Here is a 23,289-nt window from a genome sequence, read left to right as displayed (position 1 = left end):
TATATTCAGTTGTTTCCCACCATATATGGCAATAAATACTGTCCATTTCTTTGAGAACAAGTTTGCTGTCAAGTAATAGTATACAGCCCTCCCACCCAGCTAGGGTTAATATTACTTAGATCAGTGGATCCCAATTAACTAAGTACTGTGGACCCCCTGTTTTTCCAAAGCCAAGCCATGATTTTCCCCTTCCCTTGATTTTTCCTGCCTGAAACTGTGGTCATGATTAAGCATTCCTACCCACTGGGGACGTTCGCTCAGAAATGATCTTATAAACAGCAACATTTGGAGGAGCTGATTCAAGGTACCTCAGTACCCACTCACAATTCTCTTTAAAACAATTGCCCCGAACCATAATTAGTTCATGAAAATCTCCTTAATAGCTCCTGAAGCCTATTGAAATATGACTCCCATTATGCTAAAGGATAAAGAAGTTATGTTTTCCTCCTTTGGCCTGAATCGCCCATTGTCTTTTTCTTTTAAGATCAGGAAAACATATTATATGAGAGTTATTTTTGTTATGGGTACCCCTACAGCTGCCTAGTCTGCCGCTTGTTTTCAGCGGTACCTTCTGAAGGCAGAGCGATGTAATTGAGATAACAGGTTTACCAAGTTTAAATAATGTCTGGTTACCCTTTTAGCAACATCCAGACTGAAGTCTGACGCATTGTACGGGATGCTATCATTCCCTCTGTCTTTATTGCAGCTTTGTGGCGAGAACCAGGTGTTTTAAGCTCCCACCATGTAGTCTTAGCAACTTAAAGTATGCATTTCCTTCTGTTTTGTCTCTATTTTTATTTATTACCTAAACTGGAAAACTTAGGTATCATGTGCCTCACAGCTGTTAGGGTATTCCCTTGTTGATACATTAGCAGCACCTTTTTAACTTTTTACATCTGTGTGTTTTGCTTTTCTTTTTATTTAAAACAAAAAAAAGCTAAACTTTGTTTTCATTAGGGATTGAAAGTGCCTATTTTTATCTGATTCCACTCCACACTTATTCCGGAAGCATAATTTGCATAAAATGTGATAAACATTCAAATTAATACAGAAGTGTGTGTGAAAATACTGCATGTTTATCTCACCCATATTTGTTTTCAACTTTGAGCATAATTGGATTAAAATTTACCCCAATGTATGGATGAAGAAGGTGTTGCCTGATTCTTTGGACTGAATGATTTGTGGCTGTTTTAACTCCTGGCAACTTTTCTAACTTTGGCAGATAAGCCAAGAGATACCATACCTTCCAACATTTCTTCAGTGAAAATCAGGACATCCTATTCCATACTACTACTACTACTACCACTACTACTACTGCTGCTGCTACTACTGAAAAGCCCTGGGACCTCCAGATTCAGGGCTGTATATAAATTCAATACTAATACTAATACTAATACTACTAATAATAATAATAATAATACCCCGCCCATCTCTCTAGGTTGCCCCAGCCACTCTGGGCAGTTTCCAACATACTTAGAAACGTAACAAAACATTATAAAAACTTCATTATACAGGGCTGCCATCAGATGTCTTTTATAGTTACTTATCTTCTTGGCTCAGGGGTCATATAACTGCATATCCTCCAACATTTCTCTGATGGAAATAGGGACGTCCTACCATACCCTCCTGATGGGACCCAGGTGGCGCTGTGGGTTAAACCACAGAGTCTAGGGCTTGCTGATCAGAAGGTCGGTGGTTCAAATCCCTGCAATGGGGTGAGCTCCCGTTGCTCAGTCCCAGCTCCTGCCAACCTAGCAGTTCGAAAGCACATCAAAGTGCAAGTAGGGACCGCTCCAGCAGGAAGGTAAACGCCGTTTCCGTGCGCTGCTCTGGTTCGCCAGAAGCAGCTTTGTCATGCTGGCCACATGCTGTCTGCGGACAAACGCTGGCTCCCTCGACCTATAGAGCGAGATGAGCGCCGCAACCCCAGAGTCGGACACGACTGGACCTGATGGTCAGGGGCCCCTTTACCTTATCATACCCTCCAACATTTCTCCAATGATAATGATGATGATGATTTATTATTTATACCCCGCCCATCTGGCTGGGTTTCCCCAGCCACTCTGGGCGGCTTCCAAAAGGAAAAATAAAATAATCGATTAAACATTAAAAGCATCCCTAAACAAGGCTGCCTTCAGATGTCTTCTAAAGATCTGGTAGCTGTTTTTCTCTTTGACATCTGGTGGGAGGGCGTTCCACAAGGCGGGTGACACTACTGAGAAGGCCCTCTGCCTGGTTCCCTGCAACTTGGCTTCTCGCAATGAGGGAACTGTCAGAAGGCCCTCAGTTCTGGACCTTGGGGGTGGAGACGCTCCTTCAGGTATACTGGATCGAAGCCATTTAGGGCTTTAAAGGTCAGCACCAACACTTTGAATTGTGCTTGGAAACGTACTGGGAGCCAATGTAGACATTCTGGGATCAAATCAGAAACTGGGATGGCTGCTGTAAATCTGGACCAGTCCCTGGAAAACAGAGACACTTGGATGGTCTGAGACACCGCTTTTGAACCTACTACTCTCCTCTTGGACTCTTAATATCTGAGAATTGGACGGAAGGCATGTAGCATCTTTAGCTGTCAGGATGCTGTCAGTGGCTCCTCATGGTTGCCCAGGAAAGCATAAAGACAAGGGAAAGTTCCTTTTTTATTTCAGTCTTTACAGAGAGAGGCTATAGAACCCAGCCTCTTAGATAATGGCGAGTGAATCTCCACACACACACCCTGTCTCTCCCACTTCTTCATTCATCACTTCTATGGGTGCTGCTATGTCTTTGAGCTCTTTGCTCTCCTACTTTTAAGGCTCGACGGGTTCTTGGAGAGGGAAGGTCTGGAATACTTTCTAGTGACAATGTGTCAGCCAACTGCTGCTCCAGCTCTGCCTGCTCCTCCTCTCCCATTATTTCCCAACTTTTCACCTCATCTGCCTCTGAGCTGTGACCTCCCACAAACCACTGTTGTAAATCTATACTGTCTTCCTCCTCCTCCTCCTCCTCCTCCTCCTCCTCCTCCTCCTCCTCCCTGGAAGGGTCAGGATGGGGAGTTGGTCTCTACCAGTCCTCCTCTGCCCAGTCCCTGATGTTACCCCCTGCAAAGCACCTCCTGCCTCTGCCACCAAACATCTCTTACTGTCGGAAAGTTTGTTCTGATGTTTAGTCGGAATCTCCTTTCGGAACCTCCAGTCTTGGATAGGAAAATAAATTAGCAGGATCTATAATCAAAAATCAAGTTTATATCCAAACTGGTTATAGTCTCATTTTTAAGTTCTTCTTCATGTCTAAAAATTCTCGTGGCCATTTATGAAAAGAGCAATTGTCAAACTTCTTTTACACAGCCTTATATTTTATACTCTCTTCACAATTGACAGTTCTCAGTCTCAAAGCGATAAACAAATTCCTTTCTATTATGATGTCATAATGGCGGCTCGCTGCTTCCTCCCAGGACCCGACTTCAGTTTTCAGGGGGATTTTCCCCAATCCAGATTAAAAGACTTTTGCAGGGATTTAAATAAATTTAGTCCTTCTTCCCTTTACCCTGCCTCCGGGGGAAGGTATTGAGTCCAGTCCTCGATAATTAATAGGTTCCTTTCACTTTTCCGGTTATAGGCAAATTAACTGCATTACGGTCCTCTCAATGGGGGAGATCGACTTCCTGTTTAAATCTCCTCCCATGGCCAATTCATTCCAAATACTCCAAATAATTCTTAAATTTCTCCTTTTACTCACGGTGTCCAATGTCTTCATTTTTTTTTTCAATTTGGAGGAAGAACCGATCACTGTTGCCTGGCAGGATCGCAGCTTCATGCCTTCGAGATAGCTATGTTCTGTTGGGCCGCGTTAGCTCAAGACCCCCTGCTCTCTTGCCGCCCAAAAATAGGCTAGCCGAGGGAGGCGGGAGCTCGCTTCTGGCGTCTGCCGGATCCACGTCCCCGAAACGCTTGATTCGTGGGTTTCTTCTGGGGGCCCGCTGCACTGAAGCAGTCCCCCCTTGCCTCGGAGGCACCACATTCTCCTCGGCTGAGTAGAAGGGCACCCGTCATTGCTGCGCGATTGGCCGGAAGTAAAATAAAGCAAGAATTCTTCCAGTGGTCTTATGTCATATAAAAATGCCTCCAATAATAATATATTTCATTCAGTTTAAAGATCGAGGGTGTTATATGAGTTGGGCCATTTTTCATGCTTTTGTAGCATGGAAATAGATCTTACTAGATTATGCTTAATAATTTTTAGTGTTTCGGTATGTACAAGTAACACACCCAAGGCTTGCATGAGATGATAGAAACTGCGGAATAGTTTATGATTTGTCTAAATTCCAGACTTTTACAAAGTCTCATTCAGCCTCCTGGTATTTATGAATAATTCCTAAAACTCGTGTTTTTAAGCTGTGGCATCTGATAAAAGGCAGATGATATACAGTCGTGTCTTTGGGAAGCGCAAATTAGGTCTTTGTAGAATGGTCTCCCATTTCAAAGTTTAGGTCAAAATTAGGGTTCAGAGAGGGCGAAATATTTCCATATAAACTCCGAATTGCAAAGATGTTCACCTTTTTATTCTGTCTACTGTCATTGTTTCATTTGTCACTGCTTCAGCACCTTCCCCACCCATCCATGTCTCATTGCTACATCTTCCCGATTGGACAAATACAGTATGTGGTCCAATACAATTGTAGATTCCATAGAGAACATGATGGTGCTGCATGGTCAGTTGGATTTGCTACATCACAACATCAGATGAGTGCCATCCCCATATTCATTTTTCAATGAATCCAGGGACACTTATTTTTTTGAACCTGAGTAGCAACAGGGAATCAGTAGTGGGGATGGTGGGGCAAAAGACCCTGGGCCCAAGCACACATGCATACTGTATAAAGGTGCAAAGCCCTTCTTTTGCACCCTGTGAAACATAAATGCACAGAGGTTTTTTAAAAAGACTGGGCAATGGCGCGCCGCCTGCCCGTGACTCCCGAGCCTTCCCCGATCTCCTTCGCCCTTCCCCCTTTGTTTTGACAGATCAGGGGAGGCTCGGGAGTCACGGGCGGGTGGGCGTTGCCCAGGAGGGGCCAGCCTGGTAGTGCAGTTGGCTCTCTGGCTGGCTTCAGGAGCTGCTCACTTCTCGCTGCTCGCTGTCGTGGTGCAGGAAAAATGGCGGGCGCCACGGCAGTGAGCAGCTCTTGAAGCCAGCCAGAGCCAACTGTGCTACCAGGCTGGCTCCGGGCTGCTGAGGCTGTCGCTGCCACGTTTCCCGGGGACAGAATTGCAAATCTGGCGACTGTCCCTGGGAACTAGGGACATCTGGTAACCCTAATAAGAGAGTAAGGGCAATGTCTCCTGGATCACTCACAGGTGATTCCAGCCAATTGATAAGGATGACAATGGGATAGCAATACAGTAATACCTTGCCAGTCATGTTTGGTTATGTGCTTATATCACTTTGGGGGGGAAGTTCAGAGTGACAACAATATTTTCTGAGTTGGTGGACACTTTTTGCTGCCTTTTAAAGCAATCACAAGGGTATAGCTATGTAGCTCCAAGCAAAAGGAAGACATCAATGGAGAAACTTGTCCAATCAGCAAGATAAACCTTTGAGGGGCTGCTGAATGTTGGGGTTCTCCACCCCCTTCTTCCTTTGCATATCCTTTCCCAGTGTCTTGTGTGAAGGGTGGTGTGCATACTTCCTATGGAGAGATGTATGTTCTGGCCCCATGTTGTAAAACACACATCTTCTCCCTTGCATTGAGTCTTGGGAGAGGAAGCACAAATCTCTCATGATTCATCTGCTGACAGTTTCCGAAGCATTCTGAAGCCGCTCTTGCAAATTTGTTCTTTCCCCCCAAACTGCTTGGCCACATGGATGGCTGTGAGAGAAGCAGTAGAAGGGGGAAAGAACTGGTTTAGTTTAGCAGTGTGGGAAAAATTCCTGACAAACCGGGAACCGAGGAGAACAGCCTTATTGACAGCACCTTCCTGGCTACAAGCAGTTACAGCGCTATGCTACCCATCATTTAATCAAGTTAACTTTTTTTCTATTGCTCTCAAGTCCGCAGGAAGCCTCTAAATTCCAGCACAGGGTCCAGTTTCTAATTCAAAACACACAACCCATTTCCACACACAACACACATTTTGAAGGTTGTTGTGAAAGAGGCTGTGACATTTTGGTTACTGAGGCAGAAAATGCAAATGGCGTTTCCCACAGTGGTGAAATAACAGATGACAATGAAATTTAAAACAAAAAAAACTTGACGATAGCTGCCCTTTATATGTACTCCAAAGTCTGATACCTGAGCCAGACTGTCCCATCTTGTACCATTAAATAACCATTGAGAGTCCCCACCCATCAGGGAGAAGATTGACTTGAGCCCCAGCATCTAATTTCCTAGACATTAAGGACTGTGTTAAATGACCATGATGTACTTGTCACAGCCCTACTGTGCTAATAGCTAGTGGTACAGTTAGGTAATTTTAGCCTTTGGACTTACAGAGGGCTGAACTTTAGATGGCAATGTGTATATGATAAGTCAGCCCTGCTAAGTTTTACATCCCCTCCAACATTTGTCTGATGAAAATAGGGACGTCCTGATCCATTATTATTATTATTATTATTATTATTATTATTATTATTATTATTATACTATTTATACAATTCCTCATTACCTATCTATTTTTATAGGGTTGCCATTTGAAAATCATTACACATTTGCCTGGGAGTAAGGCCCAAAGAACTCTGAGTAGATGCATATACTGTAACTTGTTAATATATCAATCAACTAAAACATAAATTGAATTTGCCTCTCAATTTATGGGAACAGGTGAAATTGAAGGGCCTAGCTCTCTGTTAACATCAGAGAGCTATTAGCTCTCCTTGTTGATGTGCCAAGTTTTTCCAAAAGGGGGAAATATTCTATATTCCCAAGGAAAGTAAAATAGATTACCTTTCCTTTTGGCAGTGAATGGAAACTTCTGTTGTGCGGTATCTCATATGTAAGAGAAACTCTTTCTTTCGATATCCTCCCGAAGACAGTTGTGGTTTTGAAGACTGGGGTTTTGATGATATGCACATTTTATTTGCATTTGAATGAGTATTTTGTGATATAATCCAAAGCCGTTTGGTTAATCAACCCCTGGCCACAATCCTAAACACACTTATTGTGGAGAAAATTCCATAGAATTCAGGGGGATTCAATTCTGAGTAAACCTGTTTAGAAGCAAGGCATCATATCTGGAATTTTGCATACTGTTAAGTCTCCCTAAATCCCATCAATTCCAATTGGGTTTAAACAGCTTAATTGGGGAGATAGAATGGCAGCCTAGAGTTTTAATCCGCTGACAACCTTTGAGACATTTTGTAGAGACATTCTGTAATTTATTTATTTATTTAAGACAGGTCATGGGCCGTTATTGTGCTGCCATAGAAACAGATGGAAATGCATTTGAAACGATTAGGGACTGCAAACCACAGGCCAGAGGAATTGGGGCCATAAAATTGGAGAGAGAGCATGAAACATAAAGCAGTTCGATATTTACGCTTTGTACAAACCAGATGGCGCAGTAACTGGAATACTTAATACCAAGTCCTCATATGATGACTTTTGCAAGGTCAACCAAGGATTGCTAATGATTGCTGCCCTCACATGACATTCAACTCTGCGTGCGGCAGCAGTCATTCTCTCCAAACAGCACTAGCTGAGTAAATCCAGAGCCCTTTCTGATAAAATAACAGGTGTGTCAAATGTCTCCCAGAGCAGCTAACATAAGATGAGTGCAAGATCAACTAGATAGTTCTTGCCTGTAGACTTATCATCTACGTGAAATGATGGAAAAGGAAAAAGGAAGGTGGAGGGAAGAGAAACAAGCAAGCTTGGCCCCCAGCTCTAATATTTCAAAGTTCATATAAAGACCAGATGGAATTGAGAGAAGAATTGGGAGGGGGGAGGAGCCAAAAGGAGCTGATCTTTCGACAGACCCAACAGAATGGCCCCTGCCCCCCTTCTCTTTCTCTGTTGTAGCCAGGTGGGAATTGCATGTGACTGATGTCATGCATAGTTTAAGTCCAGACCACAACGCCCAGCAAATATGTCAAGTTATGAGTCAAGCCACAAGGACATGTGAAAGCACCCAGAGGGTGGGAGCAGAATTATAGATCCCAAAATGTGGATTAAAAGGAAGCCAGTGAGTGCAAGAGAATTATTCTCTTGCTGTCACAATGCATAATATGAGAAAGAGTTTCATGAAATCACCACTGATGAATTTGGCTCACAGAGCAAAAACGCCCTTTGAAATTTGGCTTTCTACGCAGTCAGCAATTCAATCTGGAGACTAATGAAGTACAATCACTCCTATTATGACACTTTTTTTTCCTTTCCTTCTCGGTCTCTTGTTGAGGTTCAGGTTTGATGAATCCAAATTAACTCTGCCAAAACCACTAATGCCACCTTTCACGTTTAATTCTGGGAAAACTCACTATGTGTCTCATCCAATTTGAGTGAAAGAAACCATGAATAGCTTCAGGTTTGCTAGGTGTATCCTGAAGATTCAGACTCTGCTGACCTATCGTTAACCTTCTCTGCATTTCTAGTTAATAACAAACAGCACTCTTAGTACCTACAAATAAATCTTCAGTAAGCTGTGCCAACTGAAGAATCTTGTATCCTCACAAACCAGAACATTAAATTAGCAGAGTCAAGAAAGTCCTGTTAATTTGAGGGGAAGGCTATCACATCATGGCCTTTTTCTCAAGTTCATACTGAGATAATTAAGAAATAAAACCAAAGATATATTTATCTACATGCAAATAATTTCATGGCTAAATTCATTAGGTAAAGGTAAAGGGACCCCTGACCATTAGGTCCAGTCGTGACCGACTCTGGGGTTGCGTGCTCATCTCGCATTATTGGCCGAGGGAGCCGGCGTATAGCTTCCAGGTCATGTGGCCAGCATGACAAAGCCGCTTCTGGCAAACCAGAGCAGCACACGGAAACGCTGTTTACCTTCCTGCTGTAGCGGTTCCTATTTATCTACTTGCATTTTGACGTGCTTTCGAACTGCTAGGTTGGCAGGAGCTGGGACCAAGCAACAGGAGCTCACCCTGTCACAGGGATTCGAACCGCTGACCTTCTGATCAGCAAGCCCTAGGCTCTGCAGTTTAACCCACAGTGCCATTACATTATATTAATAATAATAGTGCTTCTGTCGCACTATAATATCTGTACATTTATAAATAACCATATCACGAGGACACTCTAACAGTGCAATTCTAACCATGCCTACTCAGAATGTTAAGTCCTACTGATTTCAGTGAGGTTTACTCCCAGGTAAGTGAGGTTTGGGTTGCAGCATTAGTCCCTGGTACTCTCGCTTCTACTCTGGGAAGCCTGCCTTGAATGTCTGACTGCTCCTGGAAAGGAAAATATGAAATCATGAGGAATGATTTTCTAAAGTCCTGTGACCGTTCTAGGCTTTGGCTGTTCCCCAAACATTTACAATCAGAAAGGGATTATCTACTGCATTGGTTTTCCTCAGCCTTGACCCTATCATACAATTGATTTCATGGTTTGCTGCACAATGGAGCAGAGCTAAGAGGCAAGAAGACAGGTGTGGGAGGAGGCTAAATGCTGGACCAATGTCAATATTCCATTTCTGAAGGCTTCCTGGGTATCCCTTTTCTTGAAAACCTGCACAACAAAGCAAAACACTTGCATTGCATAGTGTTGATGCAGGAGTATCAGTTGCAAACCCTCTCATGGGCCCCTGCTCTGCAACTTCACTGGTTGCACAAGGTGGTCTGTTGAATATTTTGGACACTATCACCATGGCATCTCTTGTAGTACACTGTAATAAAATAATATCTGAATGCCAAATCTGTGATTTTTCTGGAGCAGCTGCCCACGGTGACATAACGTTGGCCGGTGATCAACCCAGACTGAACCGGCTTTTAAAATTTCAGCGCTGTTTCGTGTTACAAATGGTTGTTGGCTACAGTTCTTCTGATATGGGCAAAGTTGGGCTTATCTCAGGACTTTGGCATAGCATTCAGTGATTAAATGTAATTCTGAACGCTGAACAGAATGGACTAAATAGTTACCACATTTTCTTCTGTCTCTTGAAATATTTTCCCTCCATTCATGCAGCTTCACAACATGGATTCAGATGGAAATGAGTGGTAGGAAAGAGTCGTTGTAAAGATGAACAGAATGACATTTTATGAGTACTTTGGCTAGCTGATATCTTTTCAACCAACAGGATACACCCTATGAAGGGTGGGACTCTGCCAGCCCTTCTCTAGGACATGAAGGTAGCAAGCAGCGTAACAGCAAACATACTTGGTACACTCTGACTATTAAAACATTGCTGATGAAGAATTGGCAAAACAGGGCCTTGACGGAACTTTTTCTGGGATTTTTTCACTGGAATTTATTTTTATTTGCCTCATTATCATACTGGAATTGATTCCTATTTGAATTCATCTTATCATTACATAAATCAAACCTTTTGAAGACTTACTTGAAATTCATCTTCCTCCTGGCCCGAGTTCTTGCAATTTACTGTTTATTGCTGGACTTCACCAAACACTCCTATGCAAGCCATGGATGTGTGTGTGTGTGTGTGTGTGTGTGTGTGTTTCAGAAGAAGATGATGACAGTGTGTTGTTTTCATCTGAGACTTCTGAGGGAAGCAGAAAGGCATGTCGGTTGGAGACTGGCTGGTTGGCTTTTAGTAGCTCAAATGAACCCAGGGTCGACAAACAACGGAGACTGAGATTTCATTCTGTGTTGGTCTCCCAGATGAAAGCAACCACAGAGACAGCTAAAGCCAAGAGGTCTGCCCAACCTGGTTTATGATGCAAGGGGGCTTTGAACCAATCACTAGAGCTCTTTGACCTTTGCTCCTCCTCCAACCACTCGTAGGAACATAAGAAGAGCCTCCAGAATTAGGCCAATGGCTCCCCCAGTCCAGCATCCTGCTCTCACATTGGCCACCCAGATGCCTGTGGAAAACACTCAAGCAGGGCGTAAGCAAAACAGCACTCTTGCCACCTATGATTTCCAGGAACTGCCATGCAGAGGCAAAAGGACATGGGTGGTGCTATGGTCTAAACCACTGAGCCCCTTGGGCATGCCGATCAGAAGCTCAGTGGTTCGAATCCCCGTGGCAGTGTGAGCTCCTGTTACTCTGTCCCAGCTCCTGCCCACCTAGCAGTTCGAAAGCACACCAGTGCGAGTAGATAAATAGGTACCGCTGTGGCTGGAAGGTAAATGGCATTTCCATGCACTCTGACACTCATCACGGTGTCCCATTGCACCAGAAGTGGTTTAGTCATGCTGGCCATGTGACCCGGAAATCTGTCTGTGGACAAACACCGGCTCCCTTGGCCTGAAAGTGAGATGAACACTGCGCCTCATAGTCACCTTTGACTGGACTTAACAGTCCAGGGGTCCTTTACCTTTTTTCTTTTTTTTCTTTTTTTTACCTTATGCAGAAGCATTACTGTCTCCGACCACGAAGGCAGAACATAGGCATCATGGTTAGCAGCCATCGATAGCCTTACTCTCCAGCTTTATCCTCCTCACTATATAGCACCAGCCAGACATCCTCTCCCTCTGGCCCATGTGCACGCTCTCTCTCTCTTTCCAAAAAAGCTGTGCATTTTAAGAGCATTGGCTGTGATTACTTTTTCATACATCATGGTTCAAGCAAAATCATAATATAGGCCAAGCAATCACACTTTTTTTTAAAAAAAAAACACAAAATAATTTGTACTTTGGGCATGCCTGCCTGCCTGCCTGCCTGATACAGTGGTACCTTGGGTTACAAACGCTTCAGGTTGAAATGCTCCAGGTTACAGACTCTACTAACCCAGAAATAGTACCTCGGGTTAAGAACTTTGCTTCAGGATGAGAACAGAAATTGTGCTCTGGCAGCACGGTGGCAGCAGGAGCCCCCATTAGCTAAAGTGGTGTCTCAGGTTAAGAACAGTTTCAGGTTAAGAACGGACCTCCGGAATGAATTAAGTTCTTAACCAGAGGTACCACTGTACATTAACTGTGCACTACAACAGCCACAGTGACTAAGTTCAGATGATCATCTATATAAATTAATGCAAATAAATGCATTAGCATTAATGCAAATAAATGCACTAAGTTCAGATGATCATCTATATAAATTAATGCAAATAAATGGTGGCAATCCTTGGGCTCACACTCTCACTATCCTATCTTATCCTCCTCAAGCATAAGCTCTTTCATTTTTTTAAGAAAAACTAAATCAGTTTCCTGTTACAAATGAACTTGGAAAACTGGTTTATTCTAATTCTAGCCACTTTCAAAAGAGGGGTATCAAACCACAGTAAAAGTTTGTTAAAAGTCCAGACTCTACCATATAACCTTTGTGAGGAAGAAACTATAGGGAAAGCTGTAACCTTTTCTCTCTTTTTTAAATCTGTGAAAATGCTTGCTTTTGCTATCTTTTCATTTATTTTGTGAAATACTGCATTATTAGTGCCTAATATGAAATTTAAACTTCAGAGGGAGATAAAAATTCCCACGCCAGTTCCCTATTTTATCATTGCTTGATGTTGCAAGGAAGAAGGACATAAACCAGGTTACCTCTGATTTATAGAACTGCTTGCAAAAGTCAGCAGATAGCTCGAGAAATGGGATGTATTGCATTATCCTCAACCTTTCTTGTCAGCTCAGATGAATGACTTCATGGTAGATGAAAAGAGACCTGAATACCTTTCTATTCTGCTGGAGCAGAGTGCTATTTTCCCCTTTAAACAAAGCAAGACATGGACTAGGACTTTAGCATCCTATGAAATGTATAACATTAATGTAAGATTTTAAGCTCAGTCCAACTGGCCCCAGATCAAAGGGACGCAGAGGAATTTTGCCAGCTCTCTTCGTAAAAGGACCCTTTCTTCTGTGGGTGGGTGAGCAAACTTGCCTTGCCAGTCCAGCAAAAGAGGCTGCCTTTAAAACTGAAGGCTACGTTACAGCACAATCTCTTGCATGTTTTCCCAGAAATTAGTCTCATTCATGCTTACTCCTAAGTAAATGTGTTTGGGACTGCTGCTGCTGCTGCTGGAGGACAAGGGCTGTAGCTCAAGGGAAAGAGCTGTACCTGATGTGCATGTTGAAAGTCCCAAGTTCAGACCCTAACATCCTCAACTAGGGCTGGAAGAATCCCTTGTCAGACATCCTAAACCACTGGTGTCAGTCTGTGTGTAAACAGATACTGAGCTACATGGGCCACTAGGCTGACTCAGTATAAGGCAGCCTCCTGTGATTTTATACATCAAAGGCAGATTTAGGGAAGCACTACTGGTTCACCCGCACTGGGTGTCAAGCTGAGACAGTACCGCAGGGAATGCCACAAAATGATGTAGAATGGAAGGTGAGAGGTGGGGAGACACCGCTGAAATCTGAAAGCCCAAAGTCTACCACTGTCTATGTGATTTGCACCGGTTGCCAATTTGTTTCCAGGTTCAATTCAAGTTGCTGGAGTTAATCTTTAAAGTGGATAATGGCTTGCAGCTTGATGCTGAAGGAATCACCTTTTCCCACGTGTTCCTCCTTGCATTCTCTGATTGCCATCTCAGGCCGTGTTCCAAACCCCTCAACCTCAGGAAGCAAGATTAGTGTCAGCTAGAAATAGGGCCTCCTATGTTGTGGCGCCTTTCGTACGGAATTCCATGTTCAGCGAGGTCTCTTAGGCCCCATTGCTGTACTGCTTCAGTCAGTTGACGACAACCTTGCTTTCTGTTAAAGGCTTTTGCTTATATAGTATTTGCTGGTTCAGTTCCATATTATTTTTGTGCTGGTGGAGCTTGTCAACTGGATGGATAGTCTTATTACTCTGAATGTACATTGGTGTGGGTTAAAAAAAAGTTATATACAGTGGGACCTCGACTTACGAGCTATTCGACATTCGATGTTTTTGAGTTATGAGCAGAAAAAGTGGCCGCGCGCTTACGATTTTCTCGACATCTGAATGTAAAACCCGTTCGCAGCCAGATGAGGTTTCCTCAACTTACGAATTTTTCCATTTCCAATGCATTCCTATGGGAAACCGCTTTTCCTATGGGAAACTTGACTTAGAAGTTTTCGACCTACGAGTGTGCATTCAGTACGAATTAAATTTGTAAGTCGAGGTCCCACTGTATATTTTTCTCTTTTCGCTACCATTTGTTAACCACCCAGAGTCTCTTTGGAGAAATAGGTGGAATATAATTTTTAAAGAAATAAATAATATTTGATCCCACACCCCTGTTGTGAATTCCAGAACCATGTACATGGGTCCAGTTGCATGGGCCTTTCCAACCTGATGCTCAGGTGATATATCTGGTGGGATACATCCATGCAATTGATTGTTGCCACCATCAACATGGTTTTGGAGATCACAATATGGAGGAGTGCTGTCATGCCACCAGGGGCTAGTGTGAAAGGGTTCTCAATGTACTACATTTGAACATACTGTAAACTGAAGAAAATGTATTGCATCAACATTTCATAGTAATTGATGCTACAACAACCACATGCTTCCAATGAGGTTATTAAGACTCTCAAGTACGGGGCAATTTGCTTTGCTTATTGTTTATTTATTCCCTTGGTGTCCTCACTTCCTCTAAGGAGTTCCGGACAGCATAAATGGGGTTTTCCTATTTTATCCTTGTAAGAAACCTGAGCAGTAGGTTAGGCTGAGTTACTGGCTCGAGGTCATCTAATGATCAGAGAGGGAACAGAACCCAGGTGTCCCTGGTCGAGGTCCAACACACCTGCTTCCTGCCAGTATGCCCAAGCTGCCCTTGAGCCAGAGTGCCTGAAAATAAGACAACACAAAGTCATCAGGACTTTGGGCCAGGAAACTAACCCTTTGGTGGGTGCTCCTGCAACTTCCTTTCACTTAAGAAAATAGGGGACACAATGGGAAACCAGAGCTCTTACAACCCCTTTTTAGTTGCTCCTAAATTGCCACTGAGAGGAGTATATTTCAGCAAGTAGCACATTTCTTTAAATTTATCTCTAATCCTGCCTGGAGAATGGCCCCCTGAAGAAATGCATGCATAATCCATCACAGTATAGTCCCCCACCCACCAAAAAAAAGCTTATCGAAGCCTTCCTCAGCCTGCTGTGCTCAATACACTTTGGACCACAGCTTCCATTGGTCATTGGGCAGGCTGACCGGGGCTGATGGGAATTGTAGTCCGAAACATCTGAAGGGCACCAGGTTGGAGATGATTGGCATATATATATATATATATATATATATATATATATATATATATATATAGTGTGTGTGTGTGTGTGTGTGTCCTCCTGAAAATTCATCAGTGTATTAATGCACATTTATCCTAATTTTATGCATTTTTGCCTAAATATCCACATTTTTGCAGACAATTTTGACTGTTGCAATACATTTTATGTCTGTCTCACTAAAATGGGCATTTTATGAAAAGTTTCCCATAAGTATGCATTTATGCATACATTATTTGGTCAAAGAATTAAATTGCAAATTTCAGGGAAATGTGATTTTTTTCAAAGCATAGTTGCATGTTGGTTTGTGTATTGTTCTGGCAAGTGTGAATTAGCCATTAAAATGTGAACTGAACTGAATTTCTCTCCCATTCCTACTTATGGGGTAATTTCTGAAAGCAAAGCAATGTCTACCAAGTGTTACATCAGAACCAGCACTTTATTTAAATATAGGAATGCAAAAAAAAAAACCAACCCTCTGCTAGCGCATGCCCAACCCAGTTCCTACATTTATAGTAATAAGAAGTGACATTCTTAATATCAATATACGAATCCTGTTTCAGGTCTTTAGCTTAGGAAAATATGTGTTGTGCAGAGTCTTTTCCAGAAAACCATACTGTCTAGAGCTTCTTCTTTGTCACATGTATTATATGACATTTAAAGTTGATGAAACCATCTGTAAATAATCTGAATTGATGAAATGTTGGTTGGGTGGAGAAAGGGAGGGGAAATGTCAAGTTAAAGCTGCAAACAGGTCAGAGGATCAAAAAAGGCACATTCAGGAACATTAATAAGAGACAAAGACCTTTGCATGATTGTGGCAACACAGGAACAGAGTATAAACACAGATGAACGATATCCCTTTCAGTGTCCTGCTCAAAATTTTCTGCATACTTTCATTTTTATGGGTATAATTCTTAGGTTTTTATGAATACATTTACTAGCTGCTTAACTCTGCAATATACTGTGTGGAAAAGTAATAAATGCAAAAGATTTGTTTTAAGGCATGGTGTAATAGTCAAATAAAAAATCAAAATACTTCACAATGTACTTGACTTGGTGATTGCAGACCTAAATTTTTGAGTGCCTTGGTCCACATCCTCAGTATGAGCAAATTCAAAGCACAATCTTTTCCATACCACATGTTCAGCACCCACCTGTGTGCACAGCTTTGCATACATGAAGAGGTGCCCCATAGGCTTGCACTCAACCCTTCCTTCGCCCTGTGCTCGCTTCAGCCAGCAGACTGCACTGCCACCATGCAAAGCATTTGGGCATCTCAAAGAATATGAGGCCCACCCACACCCCAGTTACACTTGTCCACACCTCTCCATTCCCCCGGTATGCAGCATAATCATAGTTGTGGCGCACACAGTTCCAACCCCTTGCTATTTCCCAGCAGACTGCTGCCTCTGCTGGCTGCTTGGCTATGAGAGCCAGTGTGGTGTAGTGGTTAAGAGTGGTAGACCCGTAATCTGGGGAACCGGGTTCGCGTCTCCACTCCTCCACATGCAGCTGCTGGGTGACCTTGGGCTAGTCACACTTCTTTGAAGTCTCTCAGCCCCACTCACCTCACAGAGTGTTTGTTGTGGGGGAGGAAGGGAAAGGAGAATGTTAGCCACTTTGAGACTGTTGGTGCTGACCTTTAAAGCCCTTAAAGGCCTCGGCCCAGTATACCTGAAGGAGCACCTCCACCCCCATTGTTCAGCCTGGACACTGAGGTCCAGCTCCGAGGGCCTTCTGGCGGTTCCCTCACTGCAAGAAGTGAGGTTACAGGGAGCCAGGCAGAGGGCCTTCTCGGTAGTGGTGCCCATCCTGTGGAACGCCCTCCCATCAGATGTCAAGGAAATAAAAAACTATCTGACTTTTAGAACACATCTGAAGGCAACCCTGTTTAGGGAAGTTTTTAATGTTTGATGTTTGATGTTTTATTGTGTTTTTAATATCCTGTTGGAAGCTGCCCAGAGTGGCTGAGGAGGTCTGGCCAGATAGGCAGGGTATAAGTATAAGTAATTTATACGTAATAAATTATTATTATTATTATCATCATCATCATGCCTAGTGGGCAAGGAACGCCTGCAATAAATCAATGAGAAGCACTTTTACATGTTCAATGGGAGGGGAAGAACCATGTCCTTAAACATGCACTAGAGCACAATTTCCCACCATAAAGCTTCCTTAAAGCTCACCTGATTCTAACAATAATTAGCCATTTTCAGATATTCAACATGTATTCAATTAACACATTGTGGGGTGGGGAGACAGTGTCTACCCAAAAATGCACACATTCCTTTTGCTATCTGAAAAGCTGTACATGTGGAAAGCTCTTCTCTACATGTTTTGGAAACCTTGGACAAGCAGAAGTGTCCTTCTGTGTGTGCATGTTGCCGCCTGAAAATGTACATTGCGAGTTGAGTCTGGGTTTTGATATTTGGTTCATCTTATGAAGGTTCTTTGGCAATCAACAGAAGGACTGGGACTCAGTCTTGAGGGAGCAAGCTTTGGGAATCAAATTCCAAAGGATGGTGTAGCTTCACTGTGACTGAGGCAGTGTTTGTCAAGTCAGCACAAGACTTACTTCTGAGCAAGCATGCATGAGAGGAATGTGCAGTGCAGCGGTCCAGCTCCAAGATCTGCAGCACTTTCTCAATGTGAGCTGAGAGAAGCCACAAGATTAACTGATAATTCATCTAGCCTCTCTGCTCCAACCATGAAAGGCAGTTCCTCACCAGCATTTGGGCATGCATGCCCGACACACACGTAGAAATACAAGGCTTCTATATGGAATTCCTGAGTATTTGGTATAAGACCAAAATGTTTTGAGTAGAATGCTTTGCTTCTTCCAAGGGAGTATACTTCCTTTTTCCTCTAGACATGGAATGTATAGAAAAATATGTGAGGGAAAGCCTGTGAGGTTTCCTGTTCTATATGCAGGAATGCATATAGCATAGCAAACAATATGGCCTGTATTTATCATGGTGAAAATAGAATTTGGTATTACAGTAAAATTGTACAGTTGTAACACAAATCCTGCAATGAAAATTTGTGGGTCTGGAGCATTGCTGGCTGCAAGACGTGGAGAGAGTTGGCATATTGCAAGTTTCTTTTTTATTAGCACACATGCAGATACAATCTATCTATCTATCTAATATTTTTACATCGTTTCATTACAAAAATATCAGTGCATAACTGCCCTTGATTTGTAATGTTCATGAAATGGAAAGAGAATTTTATAACAAAAAATCCATAAAACAGTTTTTATTCATGAGTATTTAGAATAAAAGTCTGCTTCCTTTTCCAAGTCATTTGATCCACAGATAGTTTTATACGTTATCCATAATCAGAAATGTTACCATAATCAAAAAAGAATAAATGCATCAACCACAAAAAGAAAGCAAATGAGGAGAAAGATTTACATCAAATTGTCCGGGCTCCCACCCCAAAACATGCAGATAGAGGCTCTTACTTTTAAGTAAGAAAGAAATCATTATTCAGGTGAATACTGTTAGAGGTTCAGCAGCACACCATAGCTGCCAAGTTATCCCTTTTTTAAAGGGATTTTCCCTTATGCTGAACAGGCTTCCTCGCGAGAAAAGGGAAAACTTGGCAGCAATGCAGCACACACAAGGTTCAGGAGCCATGGTGCAGAATTTTAAGAACAGGTCAAGAAATCCTGGACTGGGTGGAAGCAACAAATATGTCCCAACAAGTTTCCACACCCCACCCGCCAAGCTTTTAAAGATGAGGCATTGTGCTCTCGCTCTCAATTTGATGCAAGACTGCACCCTCTTGTTTTGGTGCCTGTCCAGTATGTATATAATGACTGTAAGTTGTATAGAGATGCACCTCATCATAATGGGGAAGACAGGGACCAGACCAGGTAACTTGTCAGCTTGCTCTTTCTGCTGCCTAGGTGCAGTAGATAGGCTGGTCTCCACACCCTGGTCTTCCATCTTATGGAAGGGAGAACTTCAAAGGGAGAACTTCAAATCCTGGCCAGCCCAGGACATTTTTCTGCCTGTGGTAGAGCAGCAGGTGGTGCCTGCCCCCAGCCCAAATGAAGATGAAAAGTTACTTTGGCACCTGGGGCAAAACAACAACAACCCTCAGAAGTGTCTCTTCCCAGAAGGAAAAATAACAACAGTAACAAACAGAAATAGCTAGCAACGTTCCGTCTTTAAGAATACCCAAAATCTGTTGTCTGGGGTGGCTGTCTCACCCTACGCCACAGCAGAGCCACCCTTGATTCAAACAGAAGACTGTCCTATGAGAGTTCTTCAAACAGACAACCGTCTTCTGTAAAACAGGGCACACAACCACCTTTCACAGTGGCCCCACCACCTGCTTTCTGTGTGTGTATGCTTAGGAGTGGCTGTAAGTTTGCACTTTTGACAACAAAGAATTTCTTTTTTTTAAAAAAAAGATTTTTATTAAAGTATGAGAATTTTTACATACATTATATTCTCTCCTTCCAATTTTTAATTTCCCGTACCATTTTTCCTTTTCCTTCCCACCCCCTCCCCCACCCACAATCCATTGGAAGGGTTTAAACAGTTGTCCTCAGTCACAGGCACAATGTCTTTACTTTCCACTGAATGTCTTCTGATCCAGTAGTTGTTATCCATTGAAGATAGGGGTTCCGTCTGGTCCTTATATTAGTAGACTTGGCCCTCCATGTTATTTCCTGTGACGTTACTGCCACAATGTCTGACTGAATATATTCAAACAAATAATTAGTCCAGACCTCTACTGTCCATTTTTCTCTATCTTTCCAACCTAAAGCTATTGTTGCCTTTCCTGCTAGTATCATTGCTTTGAAGGTGTGCTGGTCACCTTTCTCTATGGCCGCGTTTCCTAGTATACACATTGTCATGAGACTGGTCTATAGGTAACTTCACTTTAAAAGCTTCATTAATAACCTTAAGGATTTTATTTCAAAATCCCCTTACCTCTGGGCATTCCCAATACATATGGGAGAACCATCCCTTGGCTTGTTCACAGTGCCAGCAGTTAGGGTTCAATCCAGGTATCATATTAGCTAGCTGAGGACAACAAAGAATTACTATCAGGCATGTGCCTTCCTTTGCTGGGGTAGGGGGACTCGGGACACTCATTCCAATTCCAATAGCACTTAAAACAATGCTTTTTTCCGTTTGCACAGTTTTTGAGCAGAAAGGTATTTAAGATGCATGTAAAATTCTTCTCAGTCAGTAAGTCGAGCCTTCACAATGAACAACCCATTGATGAGAGAAAACAGTGTGTTGTGGTTTCCTCCACCCATCCCCCCCGTCACCGCACCGCCCCCCCCAACTGCAAATGTGTGTTTGCTGCCTATTATTGAATGCTGTTTTGTTAAATTAGGGAACAGAGAGTTTTTTATTCTTTCCCAGAAGTGCCCTTTCAGATTCTGTAATTGCATGTTCTAATCCCCAGGAAGTGAGAGCAGATCACTCGCGATTGGACTCCATGGTGCTACTCGTTCTCAAACTGGACCAGCTAGATCAGGATATTGAGAACGCTCTCGGTTCAGCTTCCTCGCCTTCCGACATGCTGACACACACACGGAGGCATATACATGTGAGCTTGCTTGTTTACTTATCTTTTATCCCAGTTGCATATTTCCCTCTGCTGCTGCTTCCTCACCCTTCCCCTGAATGTGTACACACTATGCACTTAAAGTGCATGCAAAGCACATCCCCGCCAGCCAAGAACATGGGAACTGTAGCATATCCCTCACAGAGCTATAATTCCCAGCACCCTTAACAGTTCCCAGGATTCTTGGGAGGGGGACGTGCTTCAAATGTATTATAAATGTGTGTGCAGCCTCTCCCTCTTTTTCCTACTCTCTTTGGTCTTTCTGTTTCAGCACATGTAATTTCTCCTTTTTTTAAAAAATAAATAAAAGGTGTGTGTGTGTGTGTGTGTGTGTGTGTGTGTGTGTGTGTGTGTGTGATGTTCCATTTCCTAGCCTCCAGCTACCCATTTATTCCTTCTTGGACTCTCTCCACACTGGGAGAGTTATAGGAACTACTAAAACCAAAGCAAGTGAAGGGTACAAAATTCAAAAGATATTGGACTCCCCTGTCCCCTGCCAAGCTTCTCTGTGGGTTTTTTTAAAAGGCAATCAGACTGGGGTTAGAGTCGTGCCAGCACAATGGTCTGATGCAATGGGTGCTGAATTTGCAAGAGAAAGTGCTGAAATGTTGTGTTTTTTATTGGGTCCACATTTCAGTAAGACCCAGCGCCCCAGGCAAGGAGGCATTTATGGGCTGCTTACAAATTCTGCCTCGGTTAAAATAATATTCTGACAACAAAGCATTGTTTGTCTTTTTTAGATTGTTTTCTTCAATGGGAGTATATTGGAAAGGATGAGGTAAAGCACTATTCTGGCAATACACACACACACACACACACACACACACACCAGTTAAAGAGCACTTTTAGGGGCAAAATCCTCTTTTGTGCACAACTCCCCTTCATTTCAGTGATTCTGGTATGGAAAACATGGTGTTGTGTCGTGCGTTCACTAAAATTGCAAACCTATGTCCACTTGGGACGCGGGTGGTGCTGTGGTCTAAACCACTGAGCCACTTGGGTTGCCAATCAGAAGGTCGGCGGTTCGAATCCCCATGACAGGGTAAGCTCCCGTTGCTCTGTCCCAGCTCCTGCCAACCTATCAGTTCGATAGCACGCAAATAAGTGCAAGTGGATGAATAGGTACCACTCCAGCGGGAAGGTAAAGGGCGTTTCTATGCGCTGCTCTGGGATCGGTATTCCGTTGCACCAGAAGCGGCTTAGTCATGCTGGCCACATGACCCAGAAAAACTGTCTGCGGACAAACGCCAGCTTCCTCGGCCTGTAAAGTGAGATGTGCGCCGCAACCCCAGAGTCGTCCACAACTGGACATAACTGTCATGGGTCCTTTACCTTAACCTTTTATGCCCACTTACCGAAGAGTAAGCCTTATTGAACTCGGTGGGACTTTTGAGTAAATGTGTATGGGATTGACCTGCAAGTTATTTTTACCCTTTATTTTGTTTATCCCTGAAATAAGCTGGATTTTTTTTATTAAAAAAAATCACAGTAGTGACATGTGGTATGGTAACTGAATTAATGAGATTTGCTAAGCCACTACTGTACTATTGCTATGGGATGGGAACAAGGTGGTAGAGCCAAAAGCATAGCTGTCAAGTTCTCCCTTTTTTAAAGGGAAATTCCCTTATGCTGAATAGGCTTCCTCGCGAGAAAAGGGAAAACTTGGCAGCTATGGCCAAAAGATGTTCTGTGGCATTTCAGACAGCAGGTGGAAATCACATTTTTAAAAAATAAAAAAATAAAAATGATGTCATTGATAGAAAATTCCTTGCAAGTAGAAAACTAAGGAGCGGGTTGGGCTAAAACTTGTCCTCCTCGTGTTCTAGGATTTTTTGCTCACTTTTTTTCAAAATGGGTAAACAGTCAAAAAATAAACATGAAATCCTTATTTGCAGTCCAAAGTGGCATAATCTATTCTACCATTTCCTGCTACATATATAGCAGACTTATCTGGGGCTCCTTAATAAGAATATCAGTAGCAATATTATTGTTATTTATTATATTATACTATACTATATTATACTATATTATATTATATTTATTATAATATTAATTTGTATACTGCCCTATATCCATATGTCTCAGGGCAGTTCTCAACACAAAGTTACACTATACGAAGCACAAAATATATAACAACAACAACAACTTTAAAATAGACAGGTGATAGACAAGCTTCGCTGAAAAACATATTGCCTAGATCTATTGATCTTCCTCTTAATGTGTGCTCATAAGCAAGAATCAGGTAGGTTGTCGATTGAAGTCTCACTTTATGTTGAGCAATAGGCCTGGCCATTGTGCTACGGGAACTTCATGCTGAAATCATTTCAACATACAAAGGTCCTTTGGTGGACCGCTTGATGTGGAAAGGATTCTTCGAATGTGGGAAATTGAAAACAAACAAACAAACCACTGAATTATATAAAGGCAGCTCATGATCTATAAACGTCACCTCTGTA

General features: G+C 42.7%; 1 protein-coding gene across 5 annotated transcripts in view; it reads left to right on the top strand.

Annotated features, from left to right (window-relative positions):
- Nucleotides 1-23,289, top strand: part of DLC1 (DLC1 Rho GTPase activating protein) — a 296,053-nt gene that overhangs the window by 34,437 nt on the left and 238,327 nt on the right. For 4 of the 5 annotated variants that reach the window (XM_060278815.1, XM_035114152.2, XM_035114153.2 and 1 more), the window contains exon 3: nucleotides 20,672-20,815. The exons of the other annotated variant lie outside the window; for it this stretch is intronic. In XM_060278815.1, the coding sequence (XP_060134798.1) occupies nucleotides 20,672-20,815 (144 nt within the window). The remainder of the gene's footprint in view (nucleotides 1-20,671; nucleotides 20,816-23,289) is intronic. 5 annotated transcript variants of the gene reach the window in all.

This window comes from Zootoca vivipara, chromosome 9 (assembly GCF_963506605.1).
Source record: "Zootoca vivipara chromosome 9, rZooViv1.1, whole genome shotgun sequence".
NCBI lineage: Eukaryota > Metazoa > Chordata > Lepidosauria > Squamata > Lacertidae > Zootoca > Zootoca vivipara.
Note: the sequence above shows the minus strand (reverse complement) of the source record. Positions and strands in the feature narration are given on the sequence as shown.